A 17,816-nucleotide genomic window follows, 5' to 3' on the forward strand; every position below is an offset into this window, starting at 1 on the left:
GATTTGCCTCCTTTTTAAAAAGGGGATAATTCACAGCTGGATGGCTTTTAATTTTTGTAAAGTAAAAGAATTATGATTATCTATCATTGCTGCCCTATTTTTTTTTTTACCATTTGAGAATTCAGGGAAAAGATTAGGTTTTTCAATTAATGTGGGTAACATCCAAAATACTTAAATAATGTAAAATTTGATCAAATAATAAAAGCAAACTGCTGTATCAAGTTTTGAAAATAATTTCAGATTTGGAAGACAGAATTTTGTCATGACATAAATAAAGGTATTATTGAATTGATTGTTGAAGATACATCTATATATGAACAATGTGATTTATGGGAGTTTGCTGGATTTTGGTTGTTTTTTTCCTTTTTCCCTTTGATATGCCTCACTGTGGATACAGCATAAGCTTTGTAATTTGCTTTTTGAGCAATAGAGGTGTTAGTTGTTCCCTCAGGTACATATGAGTTATTTACCTTTAATTTACAGTCTTGAATAACATGAAGAGTACCTCTGAATTGTCTCATTTCTCTACATTTTTTGGACATAAAAATGTTATCCTTTTCTGCACTAAAAACCAGTTAATAAAATACAATATTTTAGATTAGTTAAAGATGAGAAATGGCAAATTGGTTCTTTTCATTCAGAAGACTGGATGATTTAGTTGAATTTTTTATGGCAGCAAAAATCAATGTTTAGGTGGACTTTGGAAGAATGACTATAAAAGGACTGGCATTTGCATTAAGTAGCAGCACTAAATTTTTGACTGAGTCACAGATGGTACTTTCCAGTGTTTCTTTTTTTTTTTATTTGTTATCTTGTATCAACCTGTATGTCAAGGCAAAACAGGATTAAAATGTGAGGTAAATTGATGCTTCTTTTGAAAGTGATGCCAGTGACACAAATCCTGAATGAAACCTGCAAGATTGAAGGCTATTCTTATTCTCAAAATAGTTCTTAGGCCTCACCTTGTTTAAATGCAGGGTATGTAAAATGTTTAGGAAATGCAGTGAGGAAGGTTTTAGTTTCCTTCTGTGTCTGGTATTCTGTTAACAAAGGATTTCTTGTGGCAGTTGTTTTTTTCTCATTTTAAACTTTGAGCCTGACTGAGATGTGGGAATACTTGGCCTTTCCAGAAGAAAAGATGTGGTGGGGTTGTGGTTTTTCAAGAGTGTGGAGGGATTTGGTGGTTTTAGGATGGCATGGATGTTTTAAATTTTTAATGTAATATAAAACTTTAAAAAGTGTTAACAGCAAAAGAACTGGGAATATTTTACCTTTTGAGGACTTTTTTGTGTTGAAAAGATTCCTCTCTTAGATCCTTGCAAGCATGACTTTTTCTTCTGAAATCTTAATTTTCACCATCTTGGGAAATTTTGAAAGATTTCATACAGTTTTCAGTATCTTGGTATTTTTCAGTTGAATGTTTTGCAAGGCATTATCAAAGCTGGTATCCTTAAAATGTTAGGATGACAAACATGTTTCACACACTTCACTTTTTAATGAGGTAAAGAAAAAGAGACTTCTCCATTATGCCCACACTGAGCATCTGGGAGATCAGAGTGAGTGGTTTATAGAATATTTCTATTAAACAGTTGAAATGCCACTTATTATTAGCTAAAGCTAAATGGGCTAATGGAAGGTGGAGGTGTTGCTGTGATGCCCTTGTCCTCAGAGCACACTGTGCTCTTTGGCCTGCACTGAGGTAGAACAGCTTGCAGTCTTTTGTTGTTTAAAAAAGTGTATATTGGTTACAAAGTGATAAAGATTGTATAAAAATGCCAGTTTCTTCCTCCTTCTCTTTTCTTGAGCAAATGACATCTTGAAGGTCAGTGACAATTCAATCCACCCTTCAGAAATTTTTTTTTTTTCTCCAGCCTTCCCAGGCGAATGGAAACCCTTTGAGAAAAATCCCATCAAAGATTTTTAGCAGTCTTGACTTCTCCACCTTGAAAACACTGCACAACTTAAGCATTCAAATGGAAACCTTTGAGAGTACATAAAGCTTTAAGCCATGAGTACTCCCTGAGCTGGAAGGACTGTATGATTTGGTTTTTTTTCTTTTTTGAATGGTAATTCAAGGTTACTGTCTTGGTCAGAACATTTTGACCAAAAGCACAGCCTTGAGAAAAGTGAAAGGGAACAGTTCGTACCCTGTGGTTATAGAGCAGTTAGCTCATGAACCAAAATGCATCATTACTATCATTCAGTTAGTGTTATCAGGAAAACTGTCAGCTTTAAATGCTTAAGAGAGCTCTTGTAACTGTTGCCATGGCAATATCAGAAAAGCAACGTGTTCATCCATAACCCATATTCAGCTAAATTCCTATGCAGTCTTTTAACTGTGAAAGGAAGGTACCATATTATACCAGACTCTGTTTTCTTTTGAGCTGGAACAAATGAAGGCTGAAATTAACTCTTTGTGTGAAAATTAAACACATTCTAGGCACAAGTGATCTAATTTGCTGTGCTCTTGGTTTGCTTGTGTGTCAAGTATTCTCTGTGGAGTTAATGATACGTTCGTGACATCGTGTCATGACTTGGAATTTCCTTTGGGCTTTAAGAAAACACATGCACTGCAGTCACAACGTAAAAATTTTGTGAGAAAAATGGATTTGCCTCATAGGTTCCTATTTTCTCTAAGTACAGAAGTGTGAACACTTGTGACTAGAATTCCAGATCCTGCTTTCTCATTTGGCCTCACTTTTTTAACGCTTTTCCCTGCCACTGACTCTGCCCTGCATTGCCAACCTGTGTGGTGTTGATCAGCTGTGCAATTTTAGTTTCACTCTTCAGTTTTCTGACATTCCATCTCCTTTTTCACTGACTTGCTGCAAGAAGTTGTTTCCAGAGCCCTCCCCCAGCCTCCTGCCCTGAAAGCCTTTGCTTTCCCTCTTGGTACAAAGCAGAGCCCACGTTCTGTCCCTGCTGACCTACATTTGCACAGTGCAGCATTTCAGAGCTGGCAGTGCAGCTTCCCTGCCTCCCTCCTTCCCCTGGGCTTGGGAAGCAGGGCTGGGGAAGGGAGGCACTGCTGGATGGGCTGGAGATGGGATCTGTGGGAATAACAGCCAGTGCCATGTCCAGCACATGTGCTCAGCAAGGGGGGGATACTGTGCCCGGAGTCACATCCTGGTTTGGAAGGACAATCTGAAATGAAAAGGACAATAATGCCCTTCATTGAGAGGTGCAGTTCTCACAGTGTAACTGAGTGATTGTCCAGTCTTTTCTTGTTTGTGCTATTCGACAGCAAAAGATGAATTGAGAAATAACATCTAATATTGGGAAAACATGGCCATAACAAGTGATGTTTTTGCAAATCAGTTACAAGGCTGTTTTTCCCAAAAGCACAAATGGCAGAAGTAGTAGCTTCTATATTAGCATCTTCCCTCTCCCTTTCATTTCCTCCTAGGACATTTCCATGCATTGCAATGAGCATTCATTCAAGAGAAAAGGTTTTCTTGCCCTGTGGGATTATGTTGGTATTTTAGATTGACGTGTGATTCTGGACTGTGTTAACATATCAGGAAAATAAGTGGGAAGAGGGAGGCTGTCTAAAGTAATGGCCTTTAGGTGCTTCCCTCCCCTCCAGTGCCTGATTTAGCCTGGGCTTGGAGACAGTTAATGCATGTCTTAACATGTTGATATATTCTGAAAATATTTTGTAAATGAGGACTGACACATTTTATATTACTGCACTGCAAGGAAAAGCAGATTCTAAATTGCTCTTCTAGTAAGGTTAACCTGAAAAGCAGTCTGCCTCATCTCTTCTAGATCACTGCCATCCCATAATTTAAGTTTATAAATTTAAGTGAAGATCGTAGTGGGCACTGAATTTTCTCTCAGAATAACCACTGATGCTTGGAAGTACCTTGACATGTAATTTTTAAAATTTAGAACAGATTGCAGAATTTACCCATGGAAGATCTCTCAGTGACTGGGGATGGGATCAGTTCTACTACACCAAAGGCTGTAGTTGAATGCATTTTGCATTCTTAATTCTATTGATGTGGGATGTGCAAATATCTCCCACCACTGATTTAATTGAAGATGTGAAAAGAACAGTTCTGTTGTTCAATAACAACTTTTTTTTTTTGTGGCACTTCATTTTGGTCCTATGGTATCAATGTGTAAACCTTTATTAAGCTGAAAATTAAATATGTATGGGGAAATTACGGAATTCCAATTTCTGATTTTTGTTATCAGACAGCTTTTCTAAGATTTTTCTTTGCCTTAATAATGGTGTTGATGATGTCACTTTTTTTTCTCCCATCATAACTTTTGAGACGTTATGACTTTTATATTTGTTTTCAACTTGATGCAGACATACAGAGAAGTAAAAACATTTAAAGCAAATATTATACAAACTCTTGTACTTCCGTATTCAATGAATAGTCACATCCTTTTTTTTACTGCACTGCAGACATGTTAGAGTTTTAGCTACAAGCTTGTATGCTATTGCTAATGAAAAGTGCATTTTTTTTCTTGCTGTATGGGGAAAGGAAGTGAGAGAACTTGTCCAAGCTTTTAATGATATAATTAACTATTGCACTATTTTTAACATGAACTGTTTTTATATTCTAGTGGAGTGAGCAAATCGCTTAAACACAAGCTAGAAAACAGTAAAACATTCCGAGAAAAGAATGTAGAGTGTTCATTCTGTAATTGCATATTTCATCATACAAAATGATTCCCTTTTGTTTCTGAGAGCTTTGCAACAAACTGTGCAAGAAAACAGTACTTGGATGCAGATGTTTTTAGTCGCCTTTGACCATCTTGATGAGGATTCAAGTATGTTTATAGAGTAGTTTCAACTTACACCCAAACATTAATACAAATTTTAAAAATCGTGTTGGACCCTTAAAAGGGCATTAAGAATGGCTTTTTATTTAACATTCTGGTGCTCCTCACTAGTGCTGTAAGTAGCAGGAGGTTTGGTTTGCTGAGCTCATGGGCAGCTTGCCGTGGTTCTGCACCGTGCAGGAGCTCCAAAGCCCGGCACCCAAGGGGTGGTTTGGCTGCCAAACTTGATGATTCCAGTGCCAAACTATTTAAGGTTTAGCATTAACCTCCTGGACTACACCCAGGAGCCAGGCTCAGCATTTAGGACTAGCCAGAGCTGGTGAAATGGAGTCCATCACAGCAGGGCTGGAGCAGCACTGAAGTCCTCTCCAGGAGGCTGGATTGTGTCCCTGGCCAGCACTGCTTGTGGAGAGGCCACTTATGACATTGGATATCTTCCAAAACTCAGTCCCTGCAGTAGTAGCTGGCTTCCCAGACTTGCTCTGGGTCTAGAGCTAGCTAGCACTGTGGTGTAGAGCCTGCCTGCAGTGATCTCCAGCCAGATGCCTTTTTTCAGCTGCATGTCAGCCGTGGCCTGTGTTAGTTAGCTGGGAGAGCAGCACACAGAGTGGGGAAACTGCAATGGGTGCTGAAAGCACACTCCCAAAACACCTGTCCAGGGCAGCTCTCTCACATGAATGCCAACAGGCATCGTGTAAACTGAGTGTATGAACTTTCAGTTTAGTTGGGAAATCTCTGCAGAAGAGAGTTATTACTTTTACAGGTATTTGCTTTCCCCAAAACCAGATGTTTATATTATTTGAGGTGTGTTGGAAATGTAGAAATGTAAAGTTAGCACATCTCAAATACAGCAGAGGAAAAAAATTCAGTGGAAGATCATCAAAAAATGGTGTTGAGCAAATTCCCACCTCCACCTTCCAGAGAACCTGCTGGAATTGCTTCAGAGGTACATGCAGTGCCTTGCAATCTGTTCACATGTGAGAGTTCCTGCAGACAGAGAGCCCAAGAGCTGCTGAGAGTGGCCAGTAATGTGATCTGTCTTCTCAGTACAAAGGAGAAAACCTTCTGTGATCTCTGTGCTGTGCATGAAACCCCAGCTTTGAGGACTAGGGGAGCACTACAAAAACCTAGTATTGCTAAAGTTAGAAATTTCTTTCTTCCTGAGCAGCTTTCCCAGAAAAAGTAACATCTTAAGACCATAAATATAATCAATTTTATTAAATAATAAAAGTACATCAAATATTTGTATTTTATCCAATTAATAAGTCCCAGTCAAACAGAAAACTAATTGCAGTTTGATCATTTGCTCATGATCAGAAGTGGGTATTGCTTACCCTGGCACTGTGACAAGCAGTAATAACCTGAATCTGATATAACTCTGCTGTAACAGTTGGAAAATAGGCTTTAAAAGTTCTGTCTGTTAGAAAACTGCAAACCTGTAAATAGATTTAGCCCACTTTTTGCAATTTATTTTCAGTGGTACGTGATGTGACTTTAAATTGCCTAGATTTTGTTCCTGCCCATATTGCTGGCAGGAACTCTCAATCTTATTGTGACCTAGTCTTCCCCACCTATAAACTCAGGTGTGGGGCTTCGTTTTCTCCAGCAGATGTGTTTTCACTTGGCTGACCCTTGCTTTTTGTCAGACAGGAAAGAGTAATCACCTTTGATTAGTTTTCTCCCACTTAGCACGACAGGAAATTTTGTCAAGAACAGTGCAGGACTGGAACTTATGTTTTGCATTTCTCATCAGCCTTTGAGTTGCCTTGAAGTTATGTAGGGAAATTAGTAGCAGATCCAATGAATTTGCATGAATGGTTCCAAGTGGAATGAATGTTACTTGGCACCAGATCTTAGGAGCTTTCCCTGTGACTTCTAGAGAATGAAGTAACTTTCAGTCAGCTCTTTGTGGACTGAAAGTTGCATCCAGAACACCACTTGCATGTCTGAAGGCAATGCACAAAACAACTTTGCAACTTTGATTTCATTTATCTCTCCTTCCAAACAACATAAGCAAACTTACAAAAACTGGACCTACTTGAAGGGAGTACACTCTTAGTGCTTTAGAATTTATTGGTAGTGTCCTACTAAATTGTGACATTGCTAAATGTGTGGTACATTAAAGTAGTGTGCAATAATTGTCATGTGGCATTTGAAGGTAAAACTGATCTGCCCTTTCTGCATTTCCTTAGTGTTTAATTTTTCATTTTATAGCAGTTCTGGATAATAAGAAATGACATGGAAGAGAACTAGAGCTATGAATGCACTCCTTAAAATAAAAATTTTAGTGTGGAAAATATACTCAATTATATTTTACTGGCACACGAATCAGCAATTGTACCACCAAAGTGTGCATGCTTATTATTGCATGTTAACACAAAAATCCTTACGTACCATCTTTTTTATCTTTTAATCTCGAATTCGCTGGGAAAACCAATTTTAGTTCTAATTCCATCATTTTCAAGAGCTATACATATATTATTTTTTAACTTAAAAAAATAATTTCCGGCCGTCGCTGTGTGCTGGGCTCAGTCTGGGCTGTTTGTGTAGAGGCGCGGCGCCCTCAGTGCAGCCGGCGGTGGCGGAACCTGCCTGCCTTGTCTTTGGCCGCGTTGGCGCAGGCGTTGTGCTTGTTCTGCTGCAAGTGGTTCCAGTATTTGATCAGCTCGCTAGGTTGGAACTGATGGGAGGTAATTAGGTGGCTGTATTTACAGCTGGAGTAGGAGACTCGCCAGTGATTGAAGACAAACTCGTTGGGTGGGGGCATGGGGTCAATCCGCAGCTTGGCGAGACAGATCCCCACGTACACGTCCTCTAAATGTAAACGTCTGATGCTTAAGGAGACCTTAAAGATTTTTTCTGCTAAGTCTCCAGAAAAAACATAACCGGTTCCGGAGCAGAATACAGGGTAACGTTCACTTGGATACAAATCAGGTGGCATATACCACTTGCTATCCTTGTTCCTATTAGGTGCATAACCTCTCATTAAATAACCTGTAAAATACTTGTGCCTCGGAGGAAGTTCTGGTTTCAGAAGCTTGTGTATTAAATATTCAGTATTGACAAACATATCACTATCAGTTTTCATAACATACGGAACATGTGGACAGTAGGTTGCAACCCAGTTCATTCCCATCAGAGTTTTTATAGTTAAATTATAGTAGGTGTCTAAGTATTCTTGTTGAATGATGTCGTGGTACTGTCTGCTTTCCTCAAGGATGGTTCGCTGCAGGTATCCGTTTACCTTGGTGCTTAAGCCCAACAAAAAAATCCTCACAATTTGGATGCCAGGTGTCAGGCTCTCGTTGCCCCAGGTCTGTCGAATTGCTTGCCTGGCCTCCACCTGGCCTGGCTCTGCAGCTATGAGCAGTATTAGAAAAGGGCTCTTCTGCTGGCACTTGTCAGGCTCGTTGATGACGTATTTGAAATAATAGGAAGTTGGGTGCCCAGTGCCTTTCTCGTTGTAGATACTCCCATTGGCACTGAGGGTGTTTTCCAAACCGGTGACTCCCTGCGGGGACAGATCCGTGTTGTTGGGGTTGGTGACTGTCTGAGGCCTGAGTGTCTGAGGCACATCTCTCCACATGCTCCTCAGGGAGCTGTGGTTGGTCTCGCTTTTTGTAGATCGAAATCCTCGTATGGTGTAAGACATGGGGTTTTCTCTGAATCCAGCCTTGCCAGGCAGCCAGTCGTGATGGTTAAAGAACAGAAACATGGCAAAAAGAAACACCAGAGAGACCAGGCCAATGAGATGGGTGCGAAACAGAGACCTTTTGGTATTCCAGGTCATCTTTGCCAAACAGCAGTGTCGTCTCCTCCACTGAAGCATGTTGTAAGGATCCAGTAATGGGATATGAGACAGTGCTCAAGGAAAAGGCTTTTCCAATTGGTTTAGAATCCACTGCTATTCTTTGGTATTCATTTTCCTTTGAGTTGAGTAATTGTCTGCAAAGGGCTCACTCTGCAAAGAATAAAAAAAATCAGAAATCTTACATTTTACACACTTGTAATATAAACAGTTACAAACAGAAACTAGATAATTTGAGTTAAATTTACTTTTTCAAAGAACAGCCCATGTTAATGGAAACAAGATTTGACTTATGCTAAAAGCCAACCTTGTTTTATGATTTAACTTGATTTCTTAGCCTTTAAAAATGCTTTTTTTTGCCTGGTAAGAGTTTTGACAAACATTGTGGATAGCAAAGATAAAGAGAAAAAAAATGGATTGAGTTAGCAGGAAAAAGTGTGAAGTAGATGTAAATAGCTTCATATCCATGGCTGTGAAATCCTTGTAGAGTATTTGAGAAGGACTGAATGGAAAAGCCTTGCTGGCAGATGGAAGGTTTAATGGCATTAATTAAAATTGATTAGAGGTGCAGAGGCTAGGATGGCTCAGAGTTTTAAAGCCCTTTTTGCCCGTGCCTGGTGGTGGGACAGACGGCGCAGGGCTGGGGTGGCAGAGCTCTGTGAGTCACAGACACTGCCTGGCACATCTCCACTGGCCCCACCGTGCAAGCAAAGGCAACGAGAAGATGCACCTGTCAAAATTAATTTTCAGGGTCCAGTAACCTCACTGCACAGCCTCAGACGCAGGATAACATTCCCAGTCACCTTTCAGGCACCTTTCACCTTCTGCTCCACACTGGAGGAAAACATTGCATGGAACACTGGGCTGTGGTGTCAGGCTCAGAGGCAGCTGAATTAAAATGAAGCTCTCGATTTTCAGCAAACAGAGATCTTGGGTAGTGATCGTGTTAACTGGAAATAAATTTGCTCAGGACTAAGTTTCTGGCCAGCTATCTGATGATTATGATACTGGGCTGGGTTTTTTTCCTCTGTAACAGTGTATGTAACTACTGTACATAGCAGTTGGAAACTTTAAGTATTCTGACCAGCAGCTGTAGCTGTAGGAAAAAGTGCCAAAGTAGTCTGTGCTTCATTTTCTCTTAAATTTTTGTTCATATTCAGGAGCAGAGTCAATATGGCAGCTTCATGATGCTGCATATTAAAAGCTGATCACATCACCTCGTAAATGAGCCTTCACTGTACAATAGCAATTCGTTTGTGATTTTCAATTTGCTCTAATTTATTCCTGGGCCCTAGGGTTTTGTATAGGAAAAGGGATGACAGTTGAACAAGACTCCATAGAAAATGCTGTTTCTAATAGAAATATGTAATTTATTAATTGCTTCGCTATCTTCTTAAACCAATATTTGGATTAATTTGTGCATTTAAAAATCAAGTGATATGTTACATTGGAAATTATATGGAAATAATTTAAGATGTCAGTCGAGTAATAGGATATTAAGTTGTATGTGTGTGATGCAACATTCATTCTGCCCTTTCACGAAAGGGAATATTTGTATTTCGGAAGGGTGGGGAGAGGGGTGTGAGTGATGTTTACTTTACTCAGTGCCGCTATCTTTACAAACGCGCTCCGCAGCGAGCGGGAGCCGCCTCAGCGACCCCCGCCAGGGGGCGCCGCCGCGCGGCGAGTGTGACGCCAGAAGGGCGCGCGCGCGGCGATTCCCCGGGAACGCCCGAGCCCGGCCCGGGAACGCCCGAGCCCGGCCCGGGAACGCCCGAGCCCGGCCCGGGAACGCCCGAGCCCGGCCCGGGAACGCCCGAGCCCGGCCCGGGAACGCCCGAGCCCGGCCCGGGAACGCCCGAGCCCGGCCCGGGAACGCCCGAGCCCGGCCCGGGAACGCCCGAGCCCGGCCCGGGAACGCCCGAGCGGCCCAGAGCGCTTCGGCTGCTTCCGCGCGTTCGGTTTTACAGCTACTGAAAGTACCTCTGGTTTTCGTATTTGAGTGTTCGGGGCTGAAGGCACTTCCCGGAGAGTCAACTGTCTCTGTAAAAATCATAAACTCTTGTGTCTAAACTGTGTAGTCAGGAATTAACCTGACACTCCATGTCTGTGCTGCTTGAGCTCGAGTGTTGTCCTTATTTAAAAGAAGATCAGCCCCAAATGTGCGAGACTCGTGTTTATGTGACCATTTGCACCTGCTTTTCCCTGCTGGAAAAACAGAAGCTTCCCCTCAAAACTCGTGATTTTTAGTTTGTCTGCAGTGTGCAGTGAGTTGTAAATGAGCACTCGGCTATTCAGGAATATCTCTTGTATGAGCAAACATAAATGCCACTTCAAAGGATAGCCTAGATCTCAGGGAAGTTAATTGTTTGATAACAGGTTGAAGGGCAGCAGTTTGATTAATTGAATGTTTGATTAATTATTGCTCCATTGCATGCATCCACAGTTTAAGAAGAAAATCAAAACCAGAATTTCACGAATGTGGAGAAGCAGCTAGAACTAAGAATAATTTTGTCACACTGAATTATTCCACTTACAAAACTACAGTCATTAGATGGAAATGCTTAAGCACTACTAATCTTTGTTTAATCTTTAACTGAGGTAGTGTTTTGATGAGCACCTACTTCAATAAGGCAATAGGCAAAAGTGAGAATCTTAAGTTATGTAAGTATTTGTGTAAACTGGAAAGGGTTTGCAGGTGCTGTGTTTCCCTGATGCAGTGAGGAAGGGTCCCAGCAAAGGCATTTGCAATGGCTGAAGCCTTTTTTTTATTAAGCTGCATGCTTACATAATGCATATGAAAATAAGTTTTACACTGAGGAACAGAACTAGAATCTGAAGACATTCTAAGAGAGTCATATTTCCTTGATTTTTTTTTTTTTTTTTTTTTTTTTTTTTTTTTTTTTTTTTACGTTTCCTTGATTTTCCAAGGTAGGCGTGTCGTAGAAAATCTGTCTCTGTTTGCCCTTTAAAAAGGCATTTTATGAATAGGGGAAGCACCTACGTCTATATTTCAGCGTGATAGAGTTATTGACTGAAAAAACCCAAATAACGTGGGCTCATTTTCTTTGCAGTTGTGTGTAAAACATTTCAAAATATGCAGTGGGGTATGAAGCATTGAAAATACAGCAACAACAATTGCACCTTTGGAAAAAAATATTGCATGCTAGGCTGCATTGTTTAAAAACTGTCACTAGATATTAAACCCACCATCAAATTATGTGATAAAAAATACTATTTTCTCTCACTTAATTAGGGTTAGAGCATTGCTTTTTTTTCCCAAATACTTAAAATTCCATTTCACAGAAGGGTAATGAACAGGCACCAACTATTGACAGTAGATGAGAAAACCTAAGTACAGCAGAGGGTCTCTAGAACACTCATCTTGTCCTCTGAGAGTGTGTTGTTGCATGTAACTGCTTTTTGGAAATATTATTTATGACACTGCTGCTTCATTTTTGGCACCTGGCAGTGCAGCCACTGATGCATTATCAAATGCCAAATACATAAACTGTGAATGCCTCTTGAATTTTTATTTGTGGTCTGTGCTCTGCTGGTGTTTTGGTTCCTGGTACTTGCAGTTCTGCTCTATAATTACAGCTTTGAAAATTGAAGCATTTGACTTCCTATTCACATGTCTTGGATTTTCATATTTTGATTAGCTCTGTGGGCAAACTCTTAAATTAGAGGGAAGAGTTCAAAAGGCAGCCTGAGTCTGTATTCTGATGAACAGCAGTTGCATATTGAGTCTCATTTAATGTGCCTTACTTCCCTTATGAACTCCATTAATCTTTTGCACAAAACAGTGTTTGGGATAAGGTTTGATGTGCAGATTTTTGAGTGCCTGATACCAATGTAAGCATTAGCCAGGTGTGCTTCTCCTGGAGTGTTGCCTGAAGGTACATTTTCTTGTTGTTGCTTTAAAACTTTTGTCAAGTGACTTTATATTCTAAATGTCTTAAAACTGATTTAAAACTGGTGTCTGATGTATGCTGCATCCCTTGGTTTGTGAGCTCTTTCCAGCTGCAGTTGGTTTATTTCATGTTGGCATTGCCTTGGGCAAAGAAAGCACATTTATATTGACATTTAATGATTTATTATAGCTTATTGGTAGATTCTGCAGATAAGCACTTTCTTACTGTGGTGTATTGAATTGCTATAGATTTAGGTCTTAAATTTGTATTGCAAATATTCATCTTTTTTCTTTTTTGGCCAATAGTGACAAGGTATTTAAATTTCAACAAAAACCAGGAATGAATGGCAATTAGATGGAATGCCATTTTACAATCCAAGTTAAACAGTTAGTGTTTTCATATTAAACAGAAATTGCAGTGATGGCAGGAGATAAGTTACGTGCTTACCATTTTGAGTGTGCAGTGTTTGAAGGTTTCCTTTTAGGATGTCAGGGAGCCTGATGTTACTTGTAAATCGTGGTGCTGATCGCACTGCTGTTGGTTTAAATCATGCCCAGTCTTTTTTGCATGCTCCCAATTTATGCTTGGCCGGTGGTGCCCTTGTGACATTTTGCTTGTGTTTGGGGGGCAGAAAAGCAAGTGTAAAAAGGGCTGAGGGGACTTCTAAGATAATGCCTTTTGACTGTGTGGTCTGTTTTGATGGTTCAGTGCTCTCGGTGTGTCACATTATGGCCATTTTACCATGCTTTAAGATTACTTTAGATAAGGATTAATTCTGACCTAGTTTGAGAGGATTTCTAACTGGATTTTCTGTATTGGAGGGGTTTGAGTTTTTAATTTCTCAGTTAAAAGCAATCATTACAGGAGCTCCATTATCCCTTTAATCCTTCCTCTCCAGCCACACCAGACTGTGAGCAGTGCATTTAGTCAGTGTAAGGGAGTGACATTGTGCTGGGGGAGAGCAAAACCTGCTAGAATTCTTTCTCCCTGCTCTGAGCCAGTGTTATCTCAGGGCTCTGCAAATTAGGAGCGATCATTATCTGTAATGGCTGAAAAGATAACAGACAAGCGAATGAATATCACACACAAGGGTTTGACATACCTTCCTCGGTCAGGCCATTTATGGTGCAGGATTATACCCACAGAAAATAGTTTGGGCACGCCATCACTTCAGCAAAAGAGATGCTCTCGGCCATGCGCACAGCCCCAGCAGCCGCTGCTGCCGGCTCCGCCGTGTCCATCTGCTGCCCGCTGCCGCCTCACCGTCCCCGCCCGCCGGTGCCGTCCTTGTCGCGGCGCTGCCCGTCCATGCTGCAGACAAAGGGACGCGAGTTGAGCTGAGGGCGCGGGGTGCCGGGCGCTCAGGGCCGCCGCATCGGGCTCGCTCTACAGCTGCTGCCTCCCGCCCCGGACAATGCAGGGCTGTGCTCTGCTCTCCCCGGGATCCATATTCCTGCTGGGAATGTTAGCAGGCAGCGCTGGCGCGTTGTGCCTCAGTTATCTTCTTCAGTCATAGGATCTCCCTCTGTTCCTTCCTTCATTGTTGCTAGGCAGTAATAGAAATGGTTTGGAGTTGTTTTAACCCAGAATTGTGGCGTATAAAATCCATCCCGTAGTTCTTCAGCTGCTGCACAGGCAGGCAGCAGTTTAAATGTGGGCTTTGACAGATGCTGTCTTCTGACAGAGCAGAATTTAACGTCACTGCTTGGCTGAATCCCACGTGATTGTTTGCATTCATTTTGACTAAATCCAAAGGCAGACAGGAAGCTTTACAGGCTCTTGCTCTTATTTGATAAATGATACGTACTCGGTTCATGCACAGTGGTAGGTGAATAGTATAAAAATTGTATGATCGTTAAGTGAAAATTTTAGGGTTTTTGCAGATTGTTTTCACTTTTCCTTGGCACTGTAACTTACGTTTCACTAGGAGATTTTTAATGCTCGACATTCTATTCCCATATTCCAAAAGCTGTTCTGCAGTGCAAGGGAATTATAAGCATTTAAATGTTGAAGCTTGATTTAACCCATTTGTCTCTCTTAGAGTACGAATGGTCTGTGCCTTCATGCCAAAGAAAAGATAGAAGTGTCTTTCTTTCCTCATGTTTCCTTTACCCATGCTTACTCTTGAAAAACTGTTTTTTGTTATCTGAGGTTATTCAGTTGGGCTGATCAACACTGATGTATAAGCACATGCTGTTCACTGCCTCTCTGCTGTTAATAGCTTTGTGCCATGGTCCGGCATTGCAAAGTCAGGGGCACTTCAATTATTGATGAACCTAAAATGTCTTTTGTCTGTTACAGACATACATATGTCATAAAATCTGTCTTTTTGGTCCTAAGGAAACTTGTATTCCTTTCATTTCTCTCCTTTTAATGACTGACCCTTCTGTGCTGAAGCATCTTATTATATTTACTATATAAATAAAATACCATAATACCTGAGAAAATAGAGAGCTAGCAGCTTACTTACCCAGGTATTTATTAGTCACTGTTTATTAGTCACTGTGTTTGCCCACTCTGTTTTGAAAAGCTCTCTCTTTCTCCCTCTCTCTCTTTTTTTTTTTTTTTTTTTTTTACTATTTTTTAGCCAGAGAGTAAAGAAACTGTGACTTACCTGGTGTGTCTCATTTGTAGGGTTGGGGATAGGCATGTCCCTTACTGGGAAATAAGGTTTCCCCAGGCAGTCAGTGTGTTTTATTATTCTGCATGCATAATATGATAATTTACTAGAAACGTAATCAGATTTAGATCCTCCTAACTAAATCATCTATGTACACTAACTTTCTCTATTAATTTTGTCTTGTTTGTAATGCATGCATTTCCTAACCTCATAACAATTTCCACAAATCCTTTGATCCTATCTGAGGACATTTTAGGATCATGAGCATATTTCTTAAATAGTTATTATAAATATAAAGTGCATATCTGCAAAGACTTTTTATCTCCTCCAATCTAAACAAATCAGTGTTTAAAAAATGGAAGGGAGGGGTCAGTGTGAGGGTGGAGCATGAAAACAGGGCATGTGTCCTGCACCACTTACTGATCTGGGACCTTTATGATAATTGAGAATCAGTGCATTGAGGTGTTCTGTATGTGCCCAGACTATTCAATTTCCTACCTAAACACACAAAGCTTTCTCTATATAATATCCAGAATTTTGTAAAGTCTGTTGTGAAGCACACAGAGATGCTAGAGTTTGCTATGCCAGGTGTGTTATTCATGTGGTCAGTGCATCCATGGGGACTTAGGCAGAAGGATTGTCAAACACCTCTGAGTTGTAATTTTTGGACAAGACATGTAACCTTCTATTTGGGAAACGAGTTCAGATCTCAACAGAATGTTAATTAAAATCTGTGCTGTTTCAATTTAATTTATTTGCTACTGCTTCACTGTACCTGGAGTTTAGGAACTCTAGGTAGGAAGGACATTTATGTATTATTTTGGAAGGGGGAGAGCTGTTTTTATTTCTCTTTAAATGCTCATTAGTAAATATTAAAGGTACAAAAATCCCAAGGGTTGTTTTTCTAAAGAGAATCCTTTTTAAAGTAAATTTAGAAGGGAAGAGACATCAGCTTTGGCTTTTAATTAAATGGCCATATCCCTTGTGTGTAGCCTGTAAAGTTCAAGCAGAGCTGTTGTCTGCTGGTATGTGAAAAAATTGTCATCTTGCCTTGTGAACAAATTGAGTATTGAATTCTTAAATATTAATGACCAATTTATTTCATTCATTCTCTCTTTTTTTTTTCCCCCCAAAAATATGAGCAGTTCTTTGCTCATCTTATAGAAAAGTAAGAAAAAACTTTGATTTTTGTACTTTGTCTGGGATTGACTGATTTAGCTTTAGAATCAAAGTTTTGGGAAGAATTTCCTTTTCTTTTGTAGCACTTTGTTCTTTGCTACTTTCCTATGGCGCTGTGCATTTGTGGGTATTTCAGGAGGGCAGGTCCTGCTTTGGAAGCAGGAGCTGCAGGTTTTGGTGGTGTTGCTGGGGTAGAGGCTGCAATGAGCTTTGTTTCAGCACAGTCCCAGTGTGAAGGGTCAGCTGGCTGCCTGTTCTCCAAGCAGGGAGTAGTGTGTTCTGTGATGTTACTATGGTTACATCCGAAATTAGAAGCTGCAATGGTAGTGTTTGAAAGGCTGCCACCTATTCGGGCTCCAAGGAGTAAGTGAGGATGTTCAGGCTGTGTGAGGAGCAGGTTCCTGTGCCCAGGAGCCAGAGCACTCAGAGTCCTGCAAACACACCAGGAGGGAGAGGAGAGAGCTGCTCACAGTGCCCTGTGCATGTCACACTTGGAACTGAGCAAAATCCAGGGAAAAACAAACTTGTGGTGGTTTGGAATATTTTTTTAAAAAAAACTTTAAAAACTTTCCACGTGTAGTTTTTAGAGGGTGTCAGCAGAGTTTTGTCTAAGTGGTTTTATAATAAACTCTTAGGCTGAGCCATTCAGTGAAGTTCTGTCTTGGCAATATTAGCAGAAATTCCTCAAACTAATTTGGAGTAACTGCAGTAGTCAGGCATGCACTGCTTGGTAATTTCTGCCTGGTGGCACAAGCCCCTTGAGAGTTTAAATATTTAGGCCATAGATGACCTATCACTATTCCCATGCTTTCTGGATACTCCATGAATACATTGCAGAGTTTATTTTATCATAGTGAAATGGAGTATTATATCAATAGTATATCAACTGTAATGTGTTGAAAACCTTTCAAGTGATGATTAATGGCAACATTTTCAAGGTTGGTTATTTTTGTTTTTAAAATTTATTTTTACCTTGTGGAAATGTATTAATACAGAGTGTCATAAATGCTTAGTTTTAATTTTCCATGTTGAGAATTATTATGTGTATGGCCAGTGGCCATTATGCTCTTTTCTTCAAAAATAATACTTCTCCAGTAAGTTCATCTAGAGTGGAAACAGGGTTGGCAAATACTTGGAATTTCCTTGGTTGCTTTGAGATCCCAGCGTGTTTCTTAGCTATCCCAGACACGTTTGTAAATGAATGAAAAATAGCAATCTAGAAATGACCACAAGTGTCAGTATTGCCTGCCTTATTTTGCTTAGTAGATTTTCACCATTGTTTAGCTGGTAGTGAAACCCAGCTTTTACACATGGTGCATTTTTTAATAAATGGTCAAGATTTTGCACTCTAATAACACCCAAGCCATAAACTTGGTGATTTCATTAACTATTGAGTGTCCTAACTTTAGAACTTGAATGAAGCAGTAGAGATCAATCTATAGAACTAGAAAAAGTTCCCAGTTATTATGAAACATGCATCAGGTTTTATGATTATTAT

The 17,816-nt window shown here is 40.3% G+C and overlaps 2 protein-coding genes across 2 annotated transcripts in view; one reads left to right on the forward strand and one right to left on the reverse strand.

Annotated features, from left to right (window-relative positions):
• CDC73 (cell division cycle 73) overlaps positions 1–17,816 on the forward strand; it is a 95,803-nt gene that overhangs the window by 44,424 nt on the left and 33,563 nt on the right. The window lies entirely within an intron of this gene.
• On the reverse strand, positions 5,997–14,217 carry B3GALT2 (beta-1,3-galactosyltransferase 2). The gene is made up of 2 exons (XM_079313525.1): positions 13,622–14,217; positions 5,997–8,758 (listed from the first exon to the last, which is right to left on the reverse strand). Exon 2 carries the CDS (start codon positions 8,624–8,626, stop codon positions 7,361–7,363), a length of 1,266 nt encoding a protein of 421 aa, XP_079169651.1. The 5' UTR covers positions 8,627–8,758; positions 13,622–14,217; the 3' UTR covers positions 5,997–7,360.

Source organism: Erithacus rubecula (genome assembly GCF_903797595.1).
Source record: "Erithacus rubecula genome assembly, chromosome: 10".
Lineage (NCBI taxonomy): Eukaryota > Metazoa > Chordata > Aves > Passeriformes > Muscicapidae > Erithacus > Erithacus rubecula.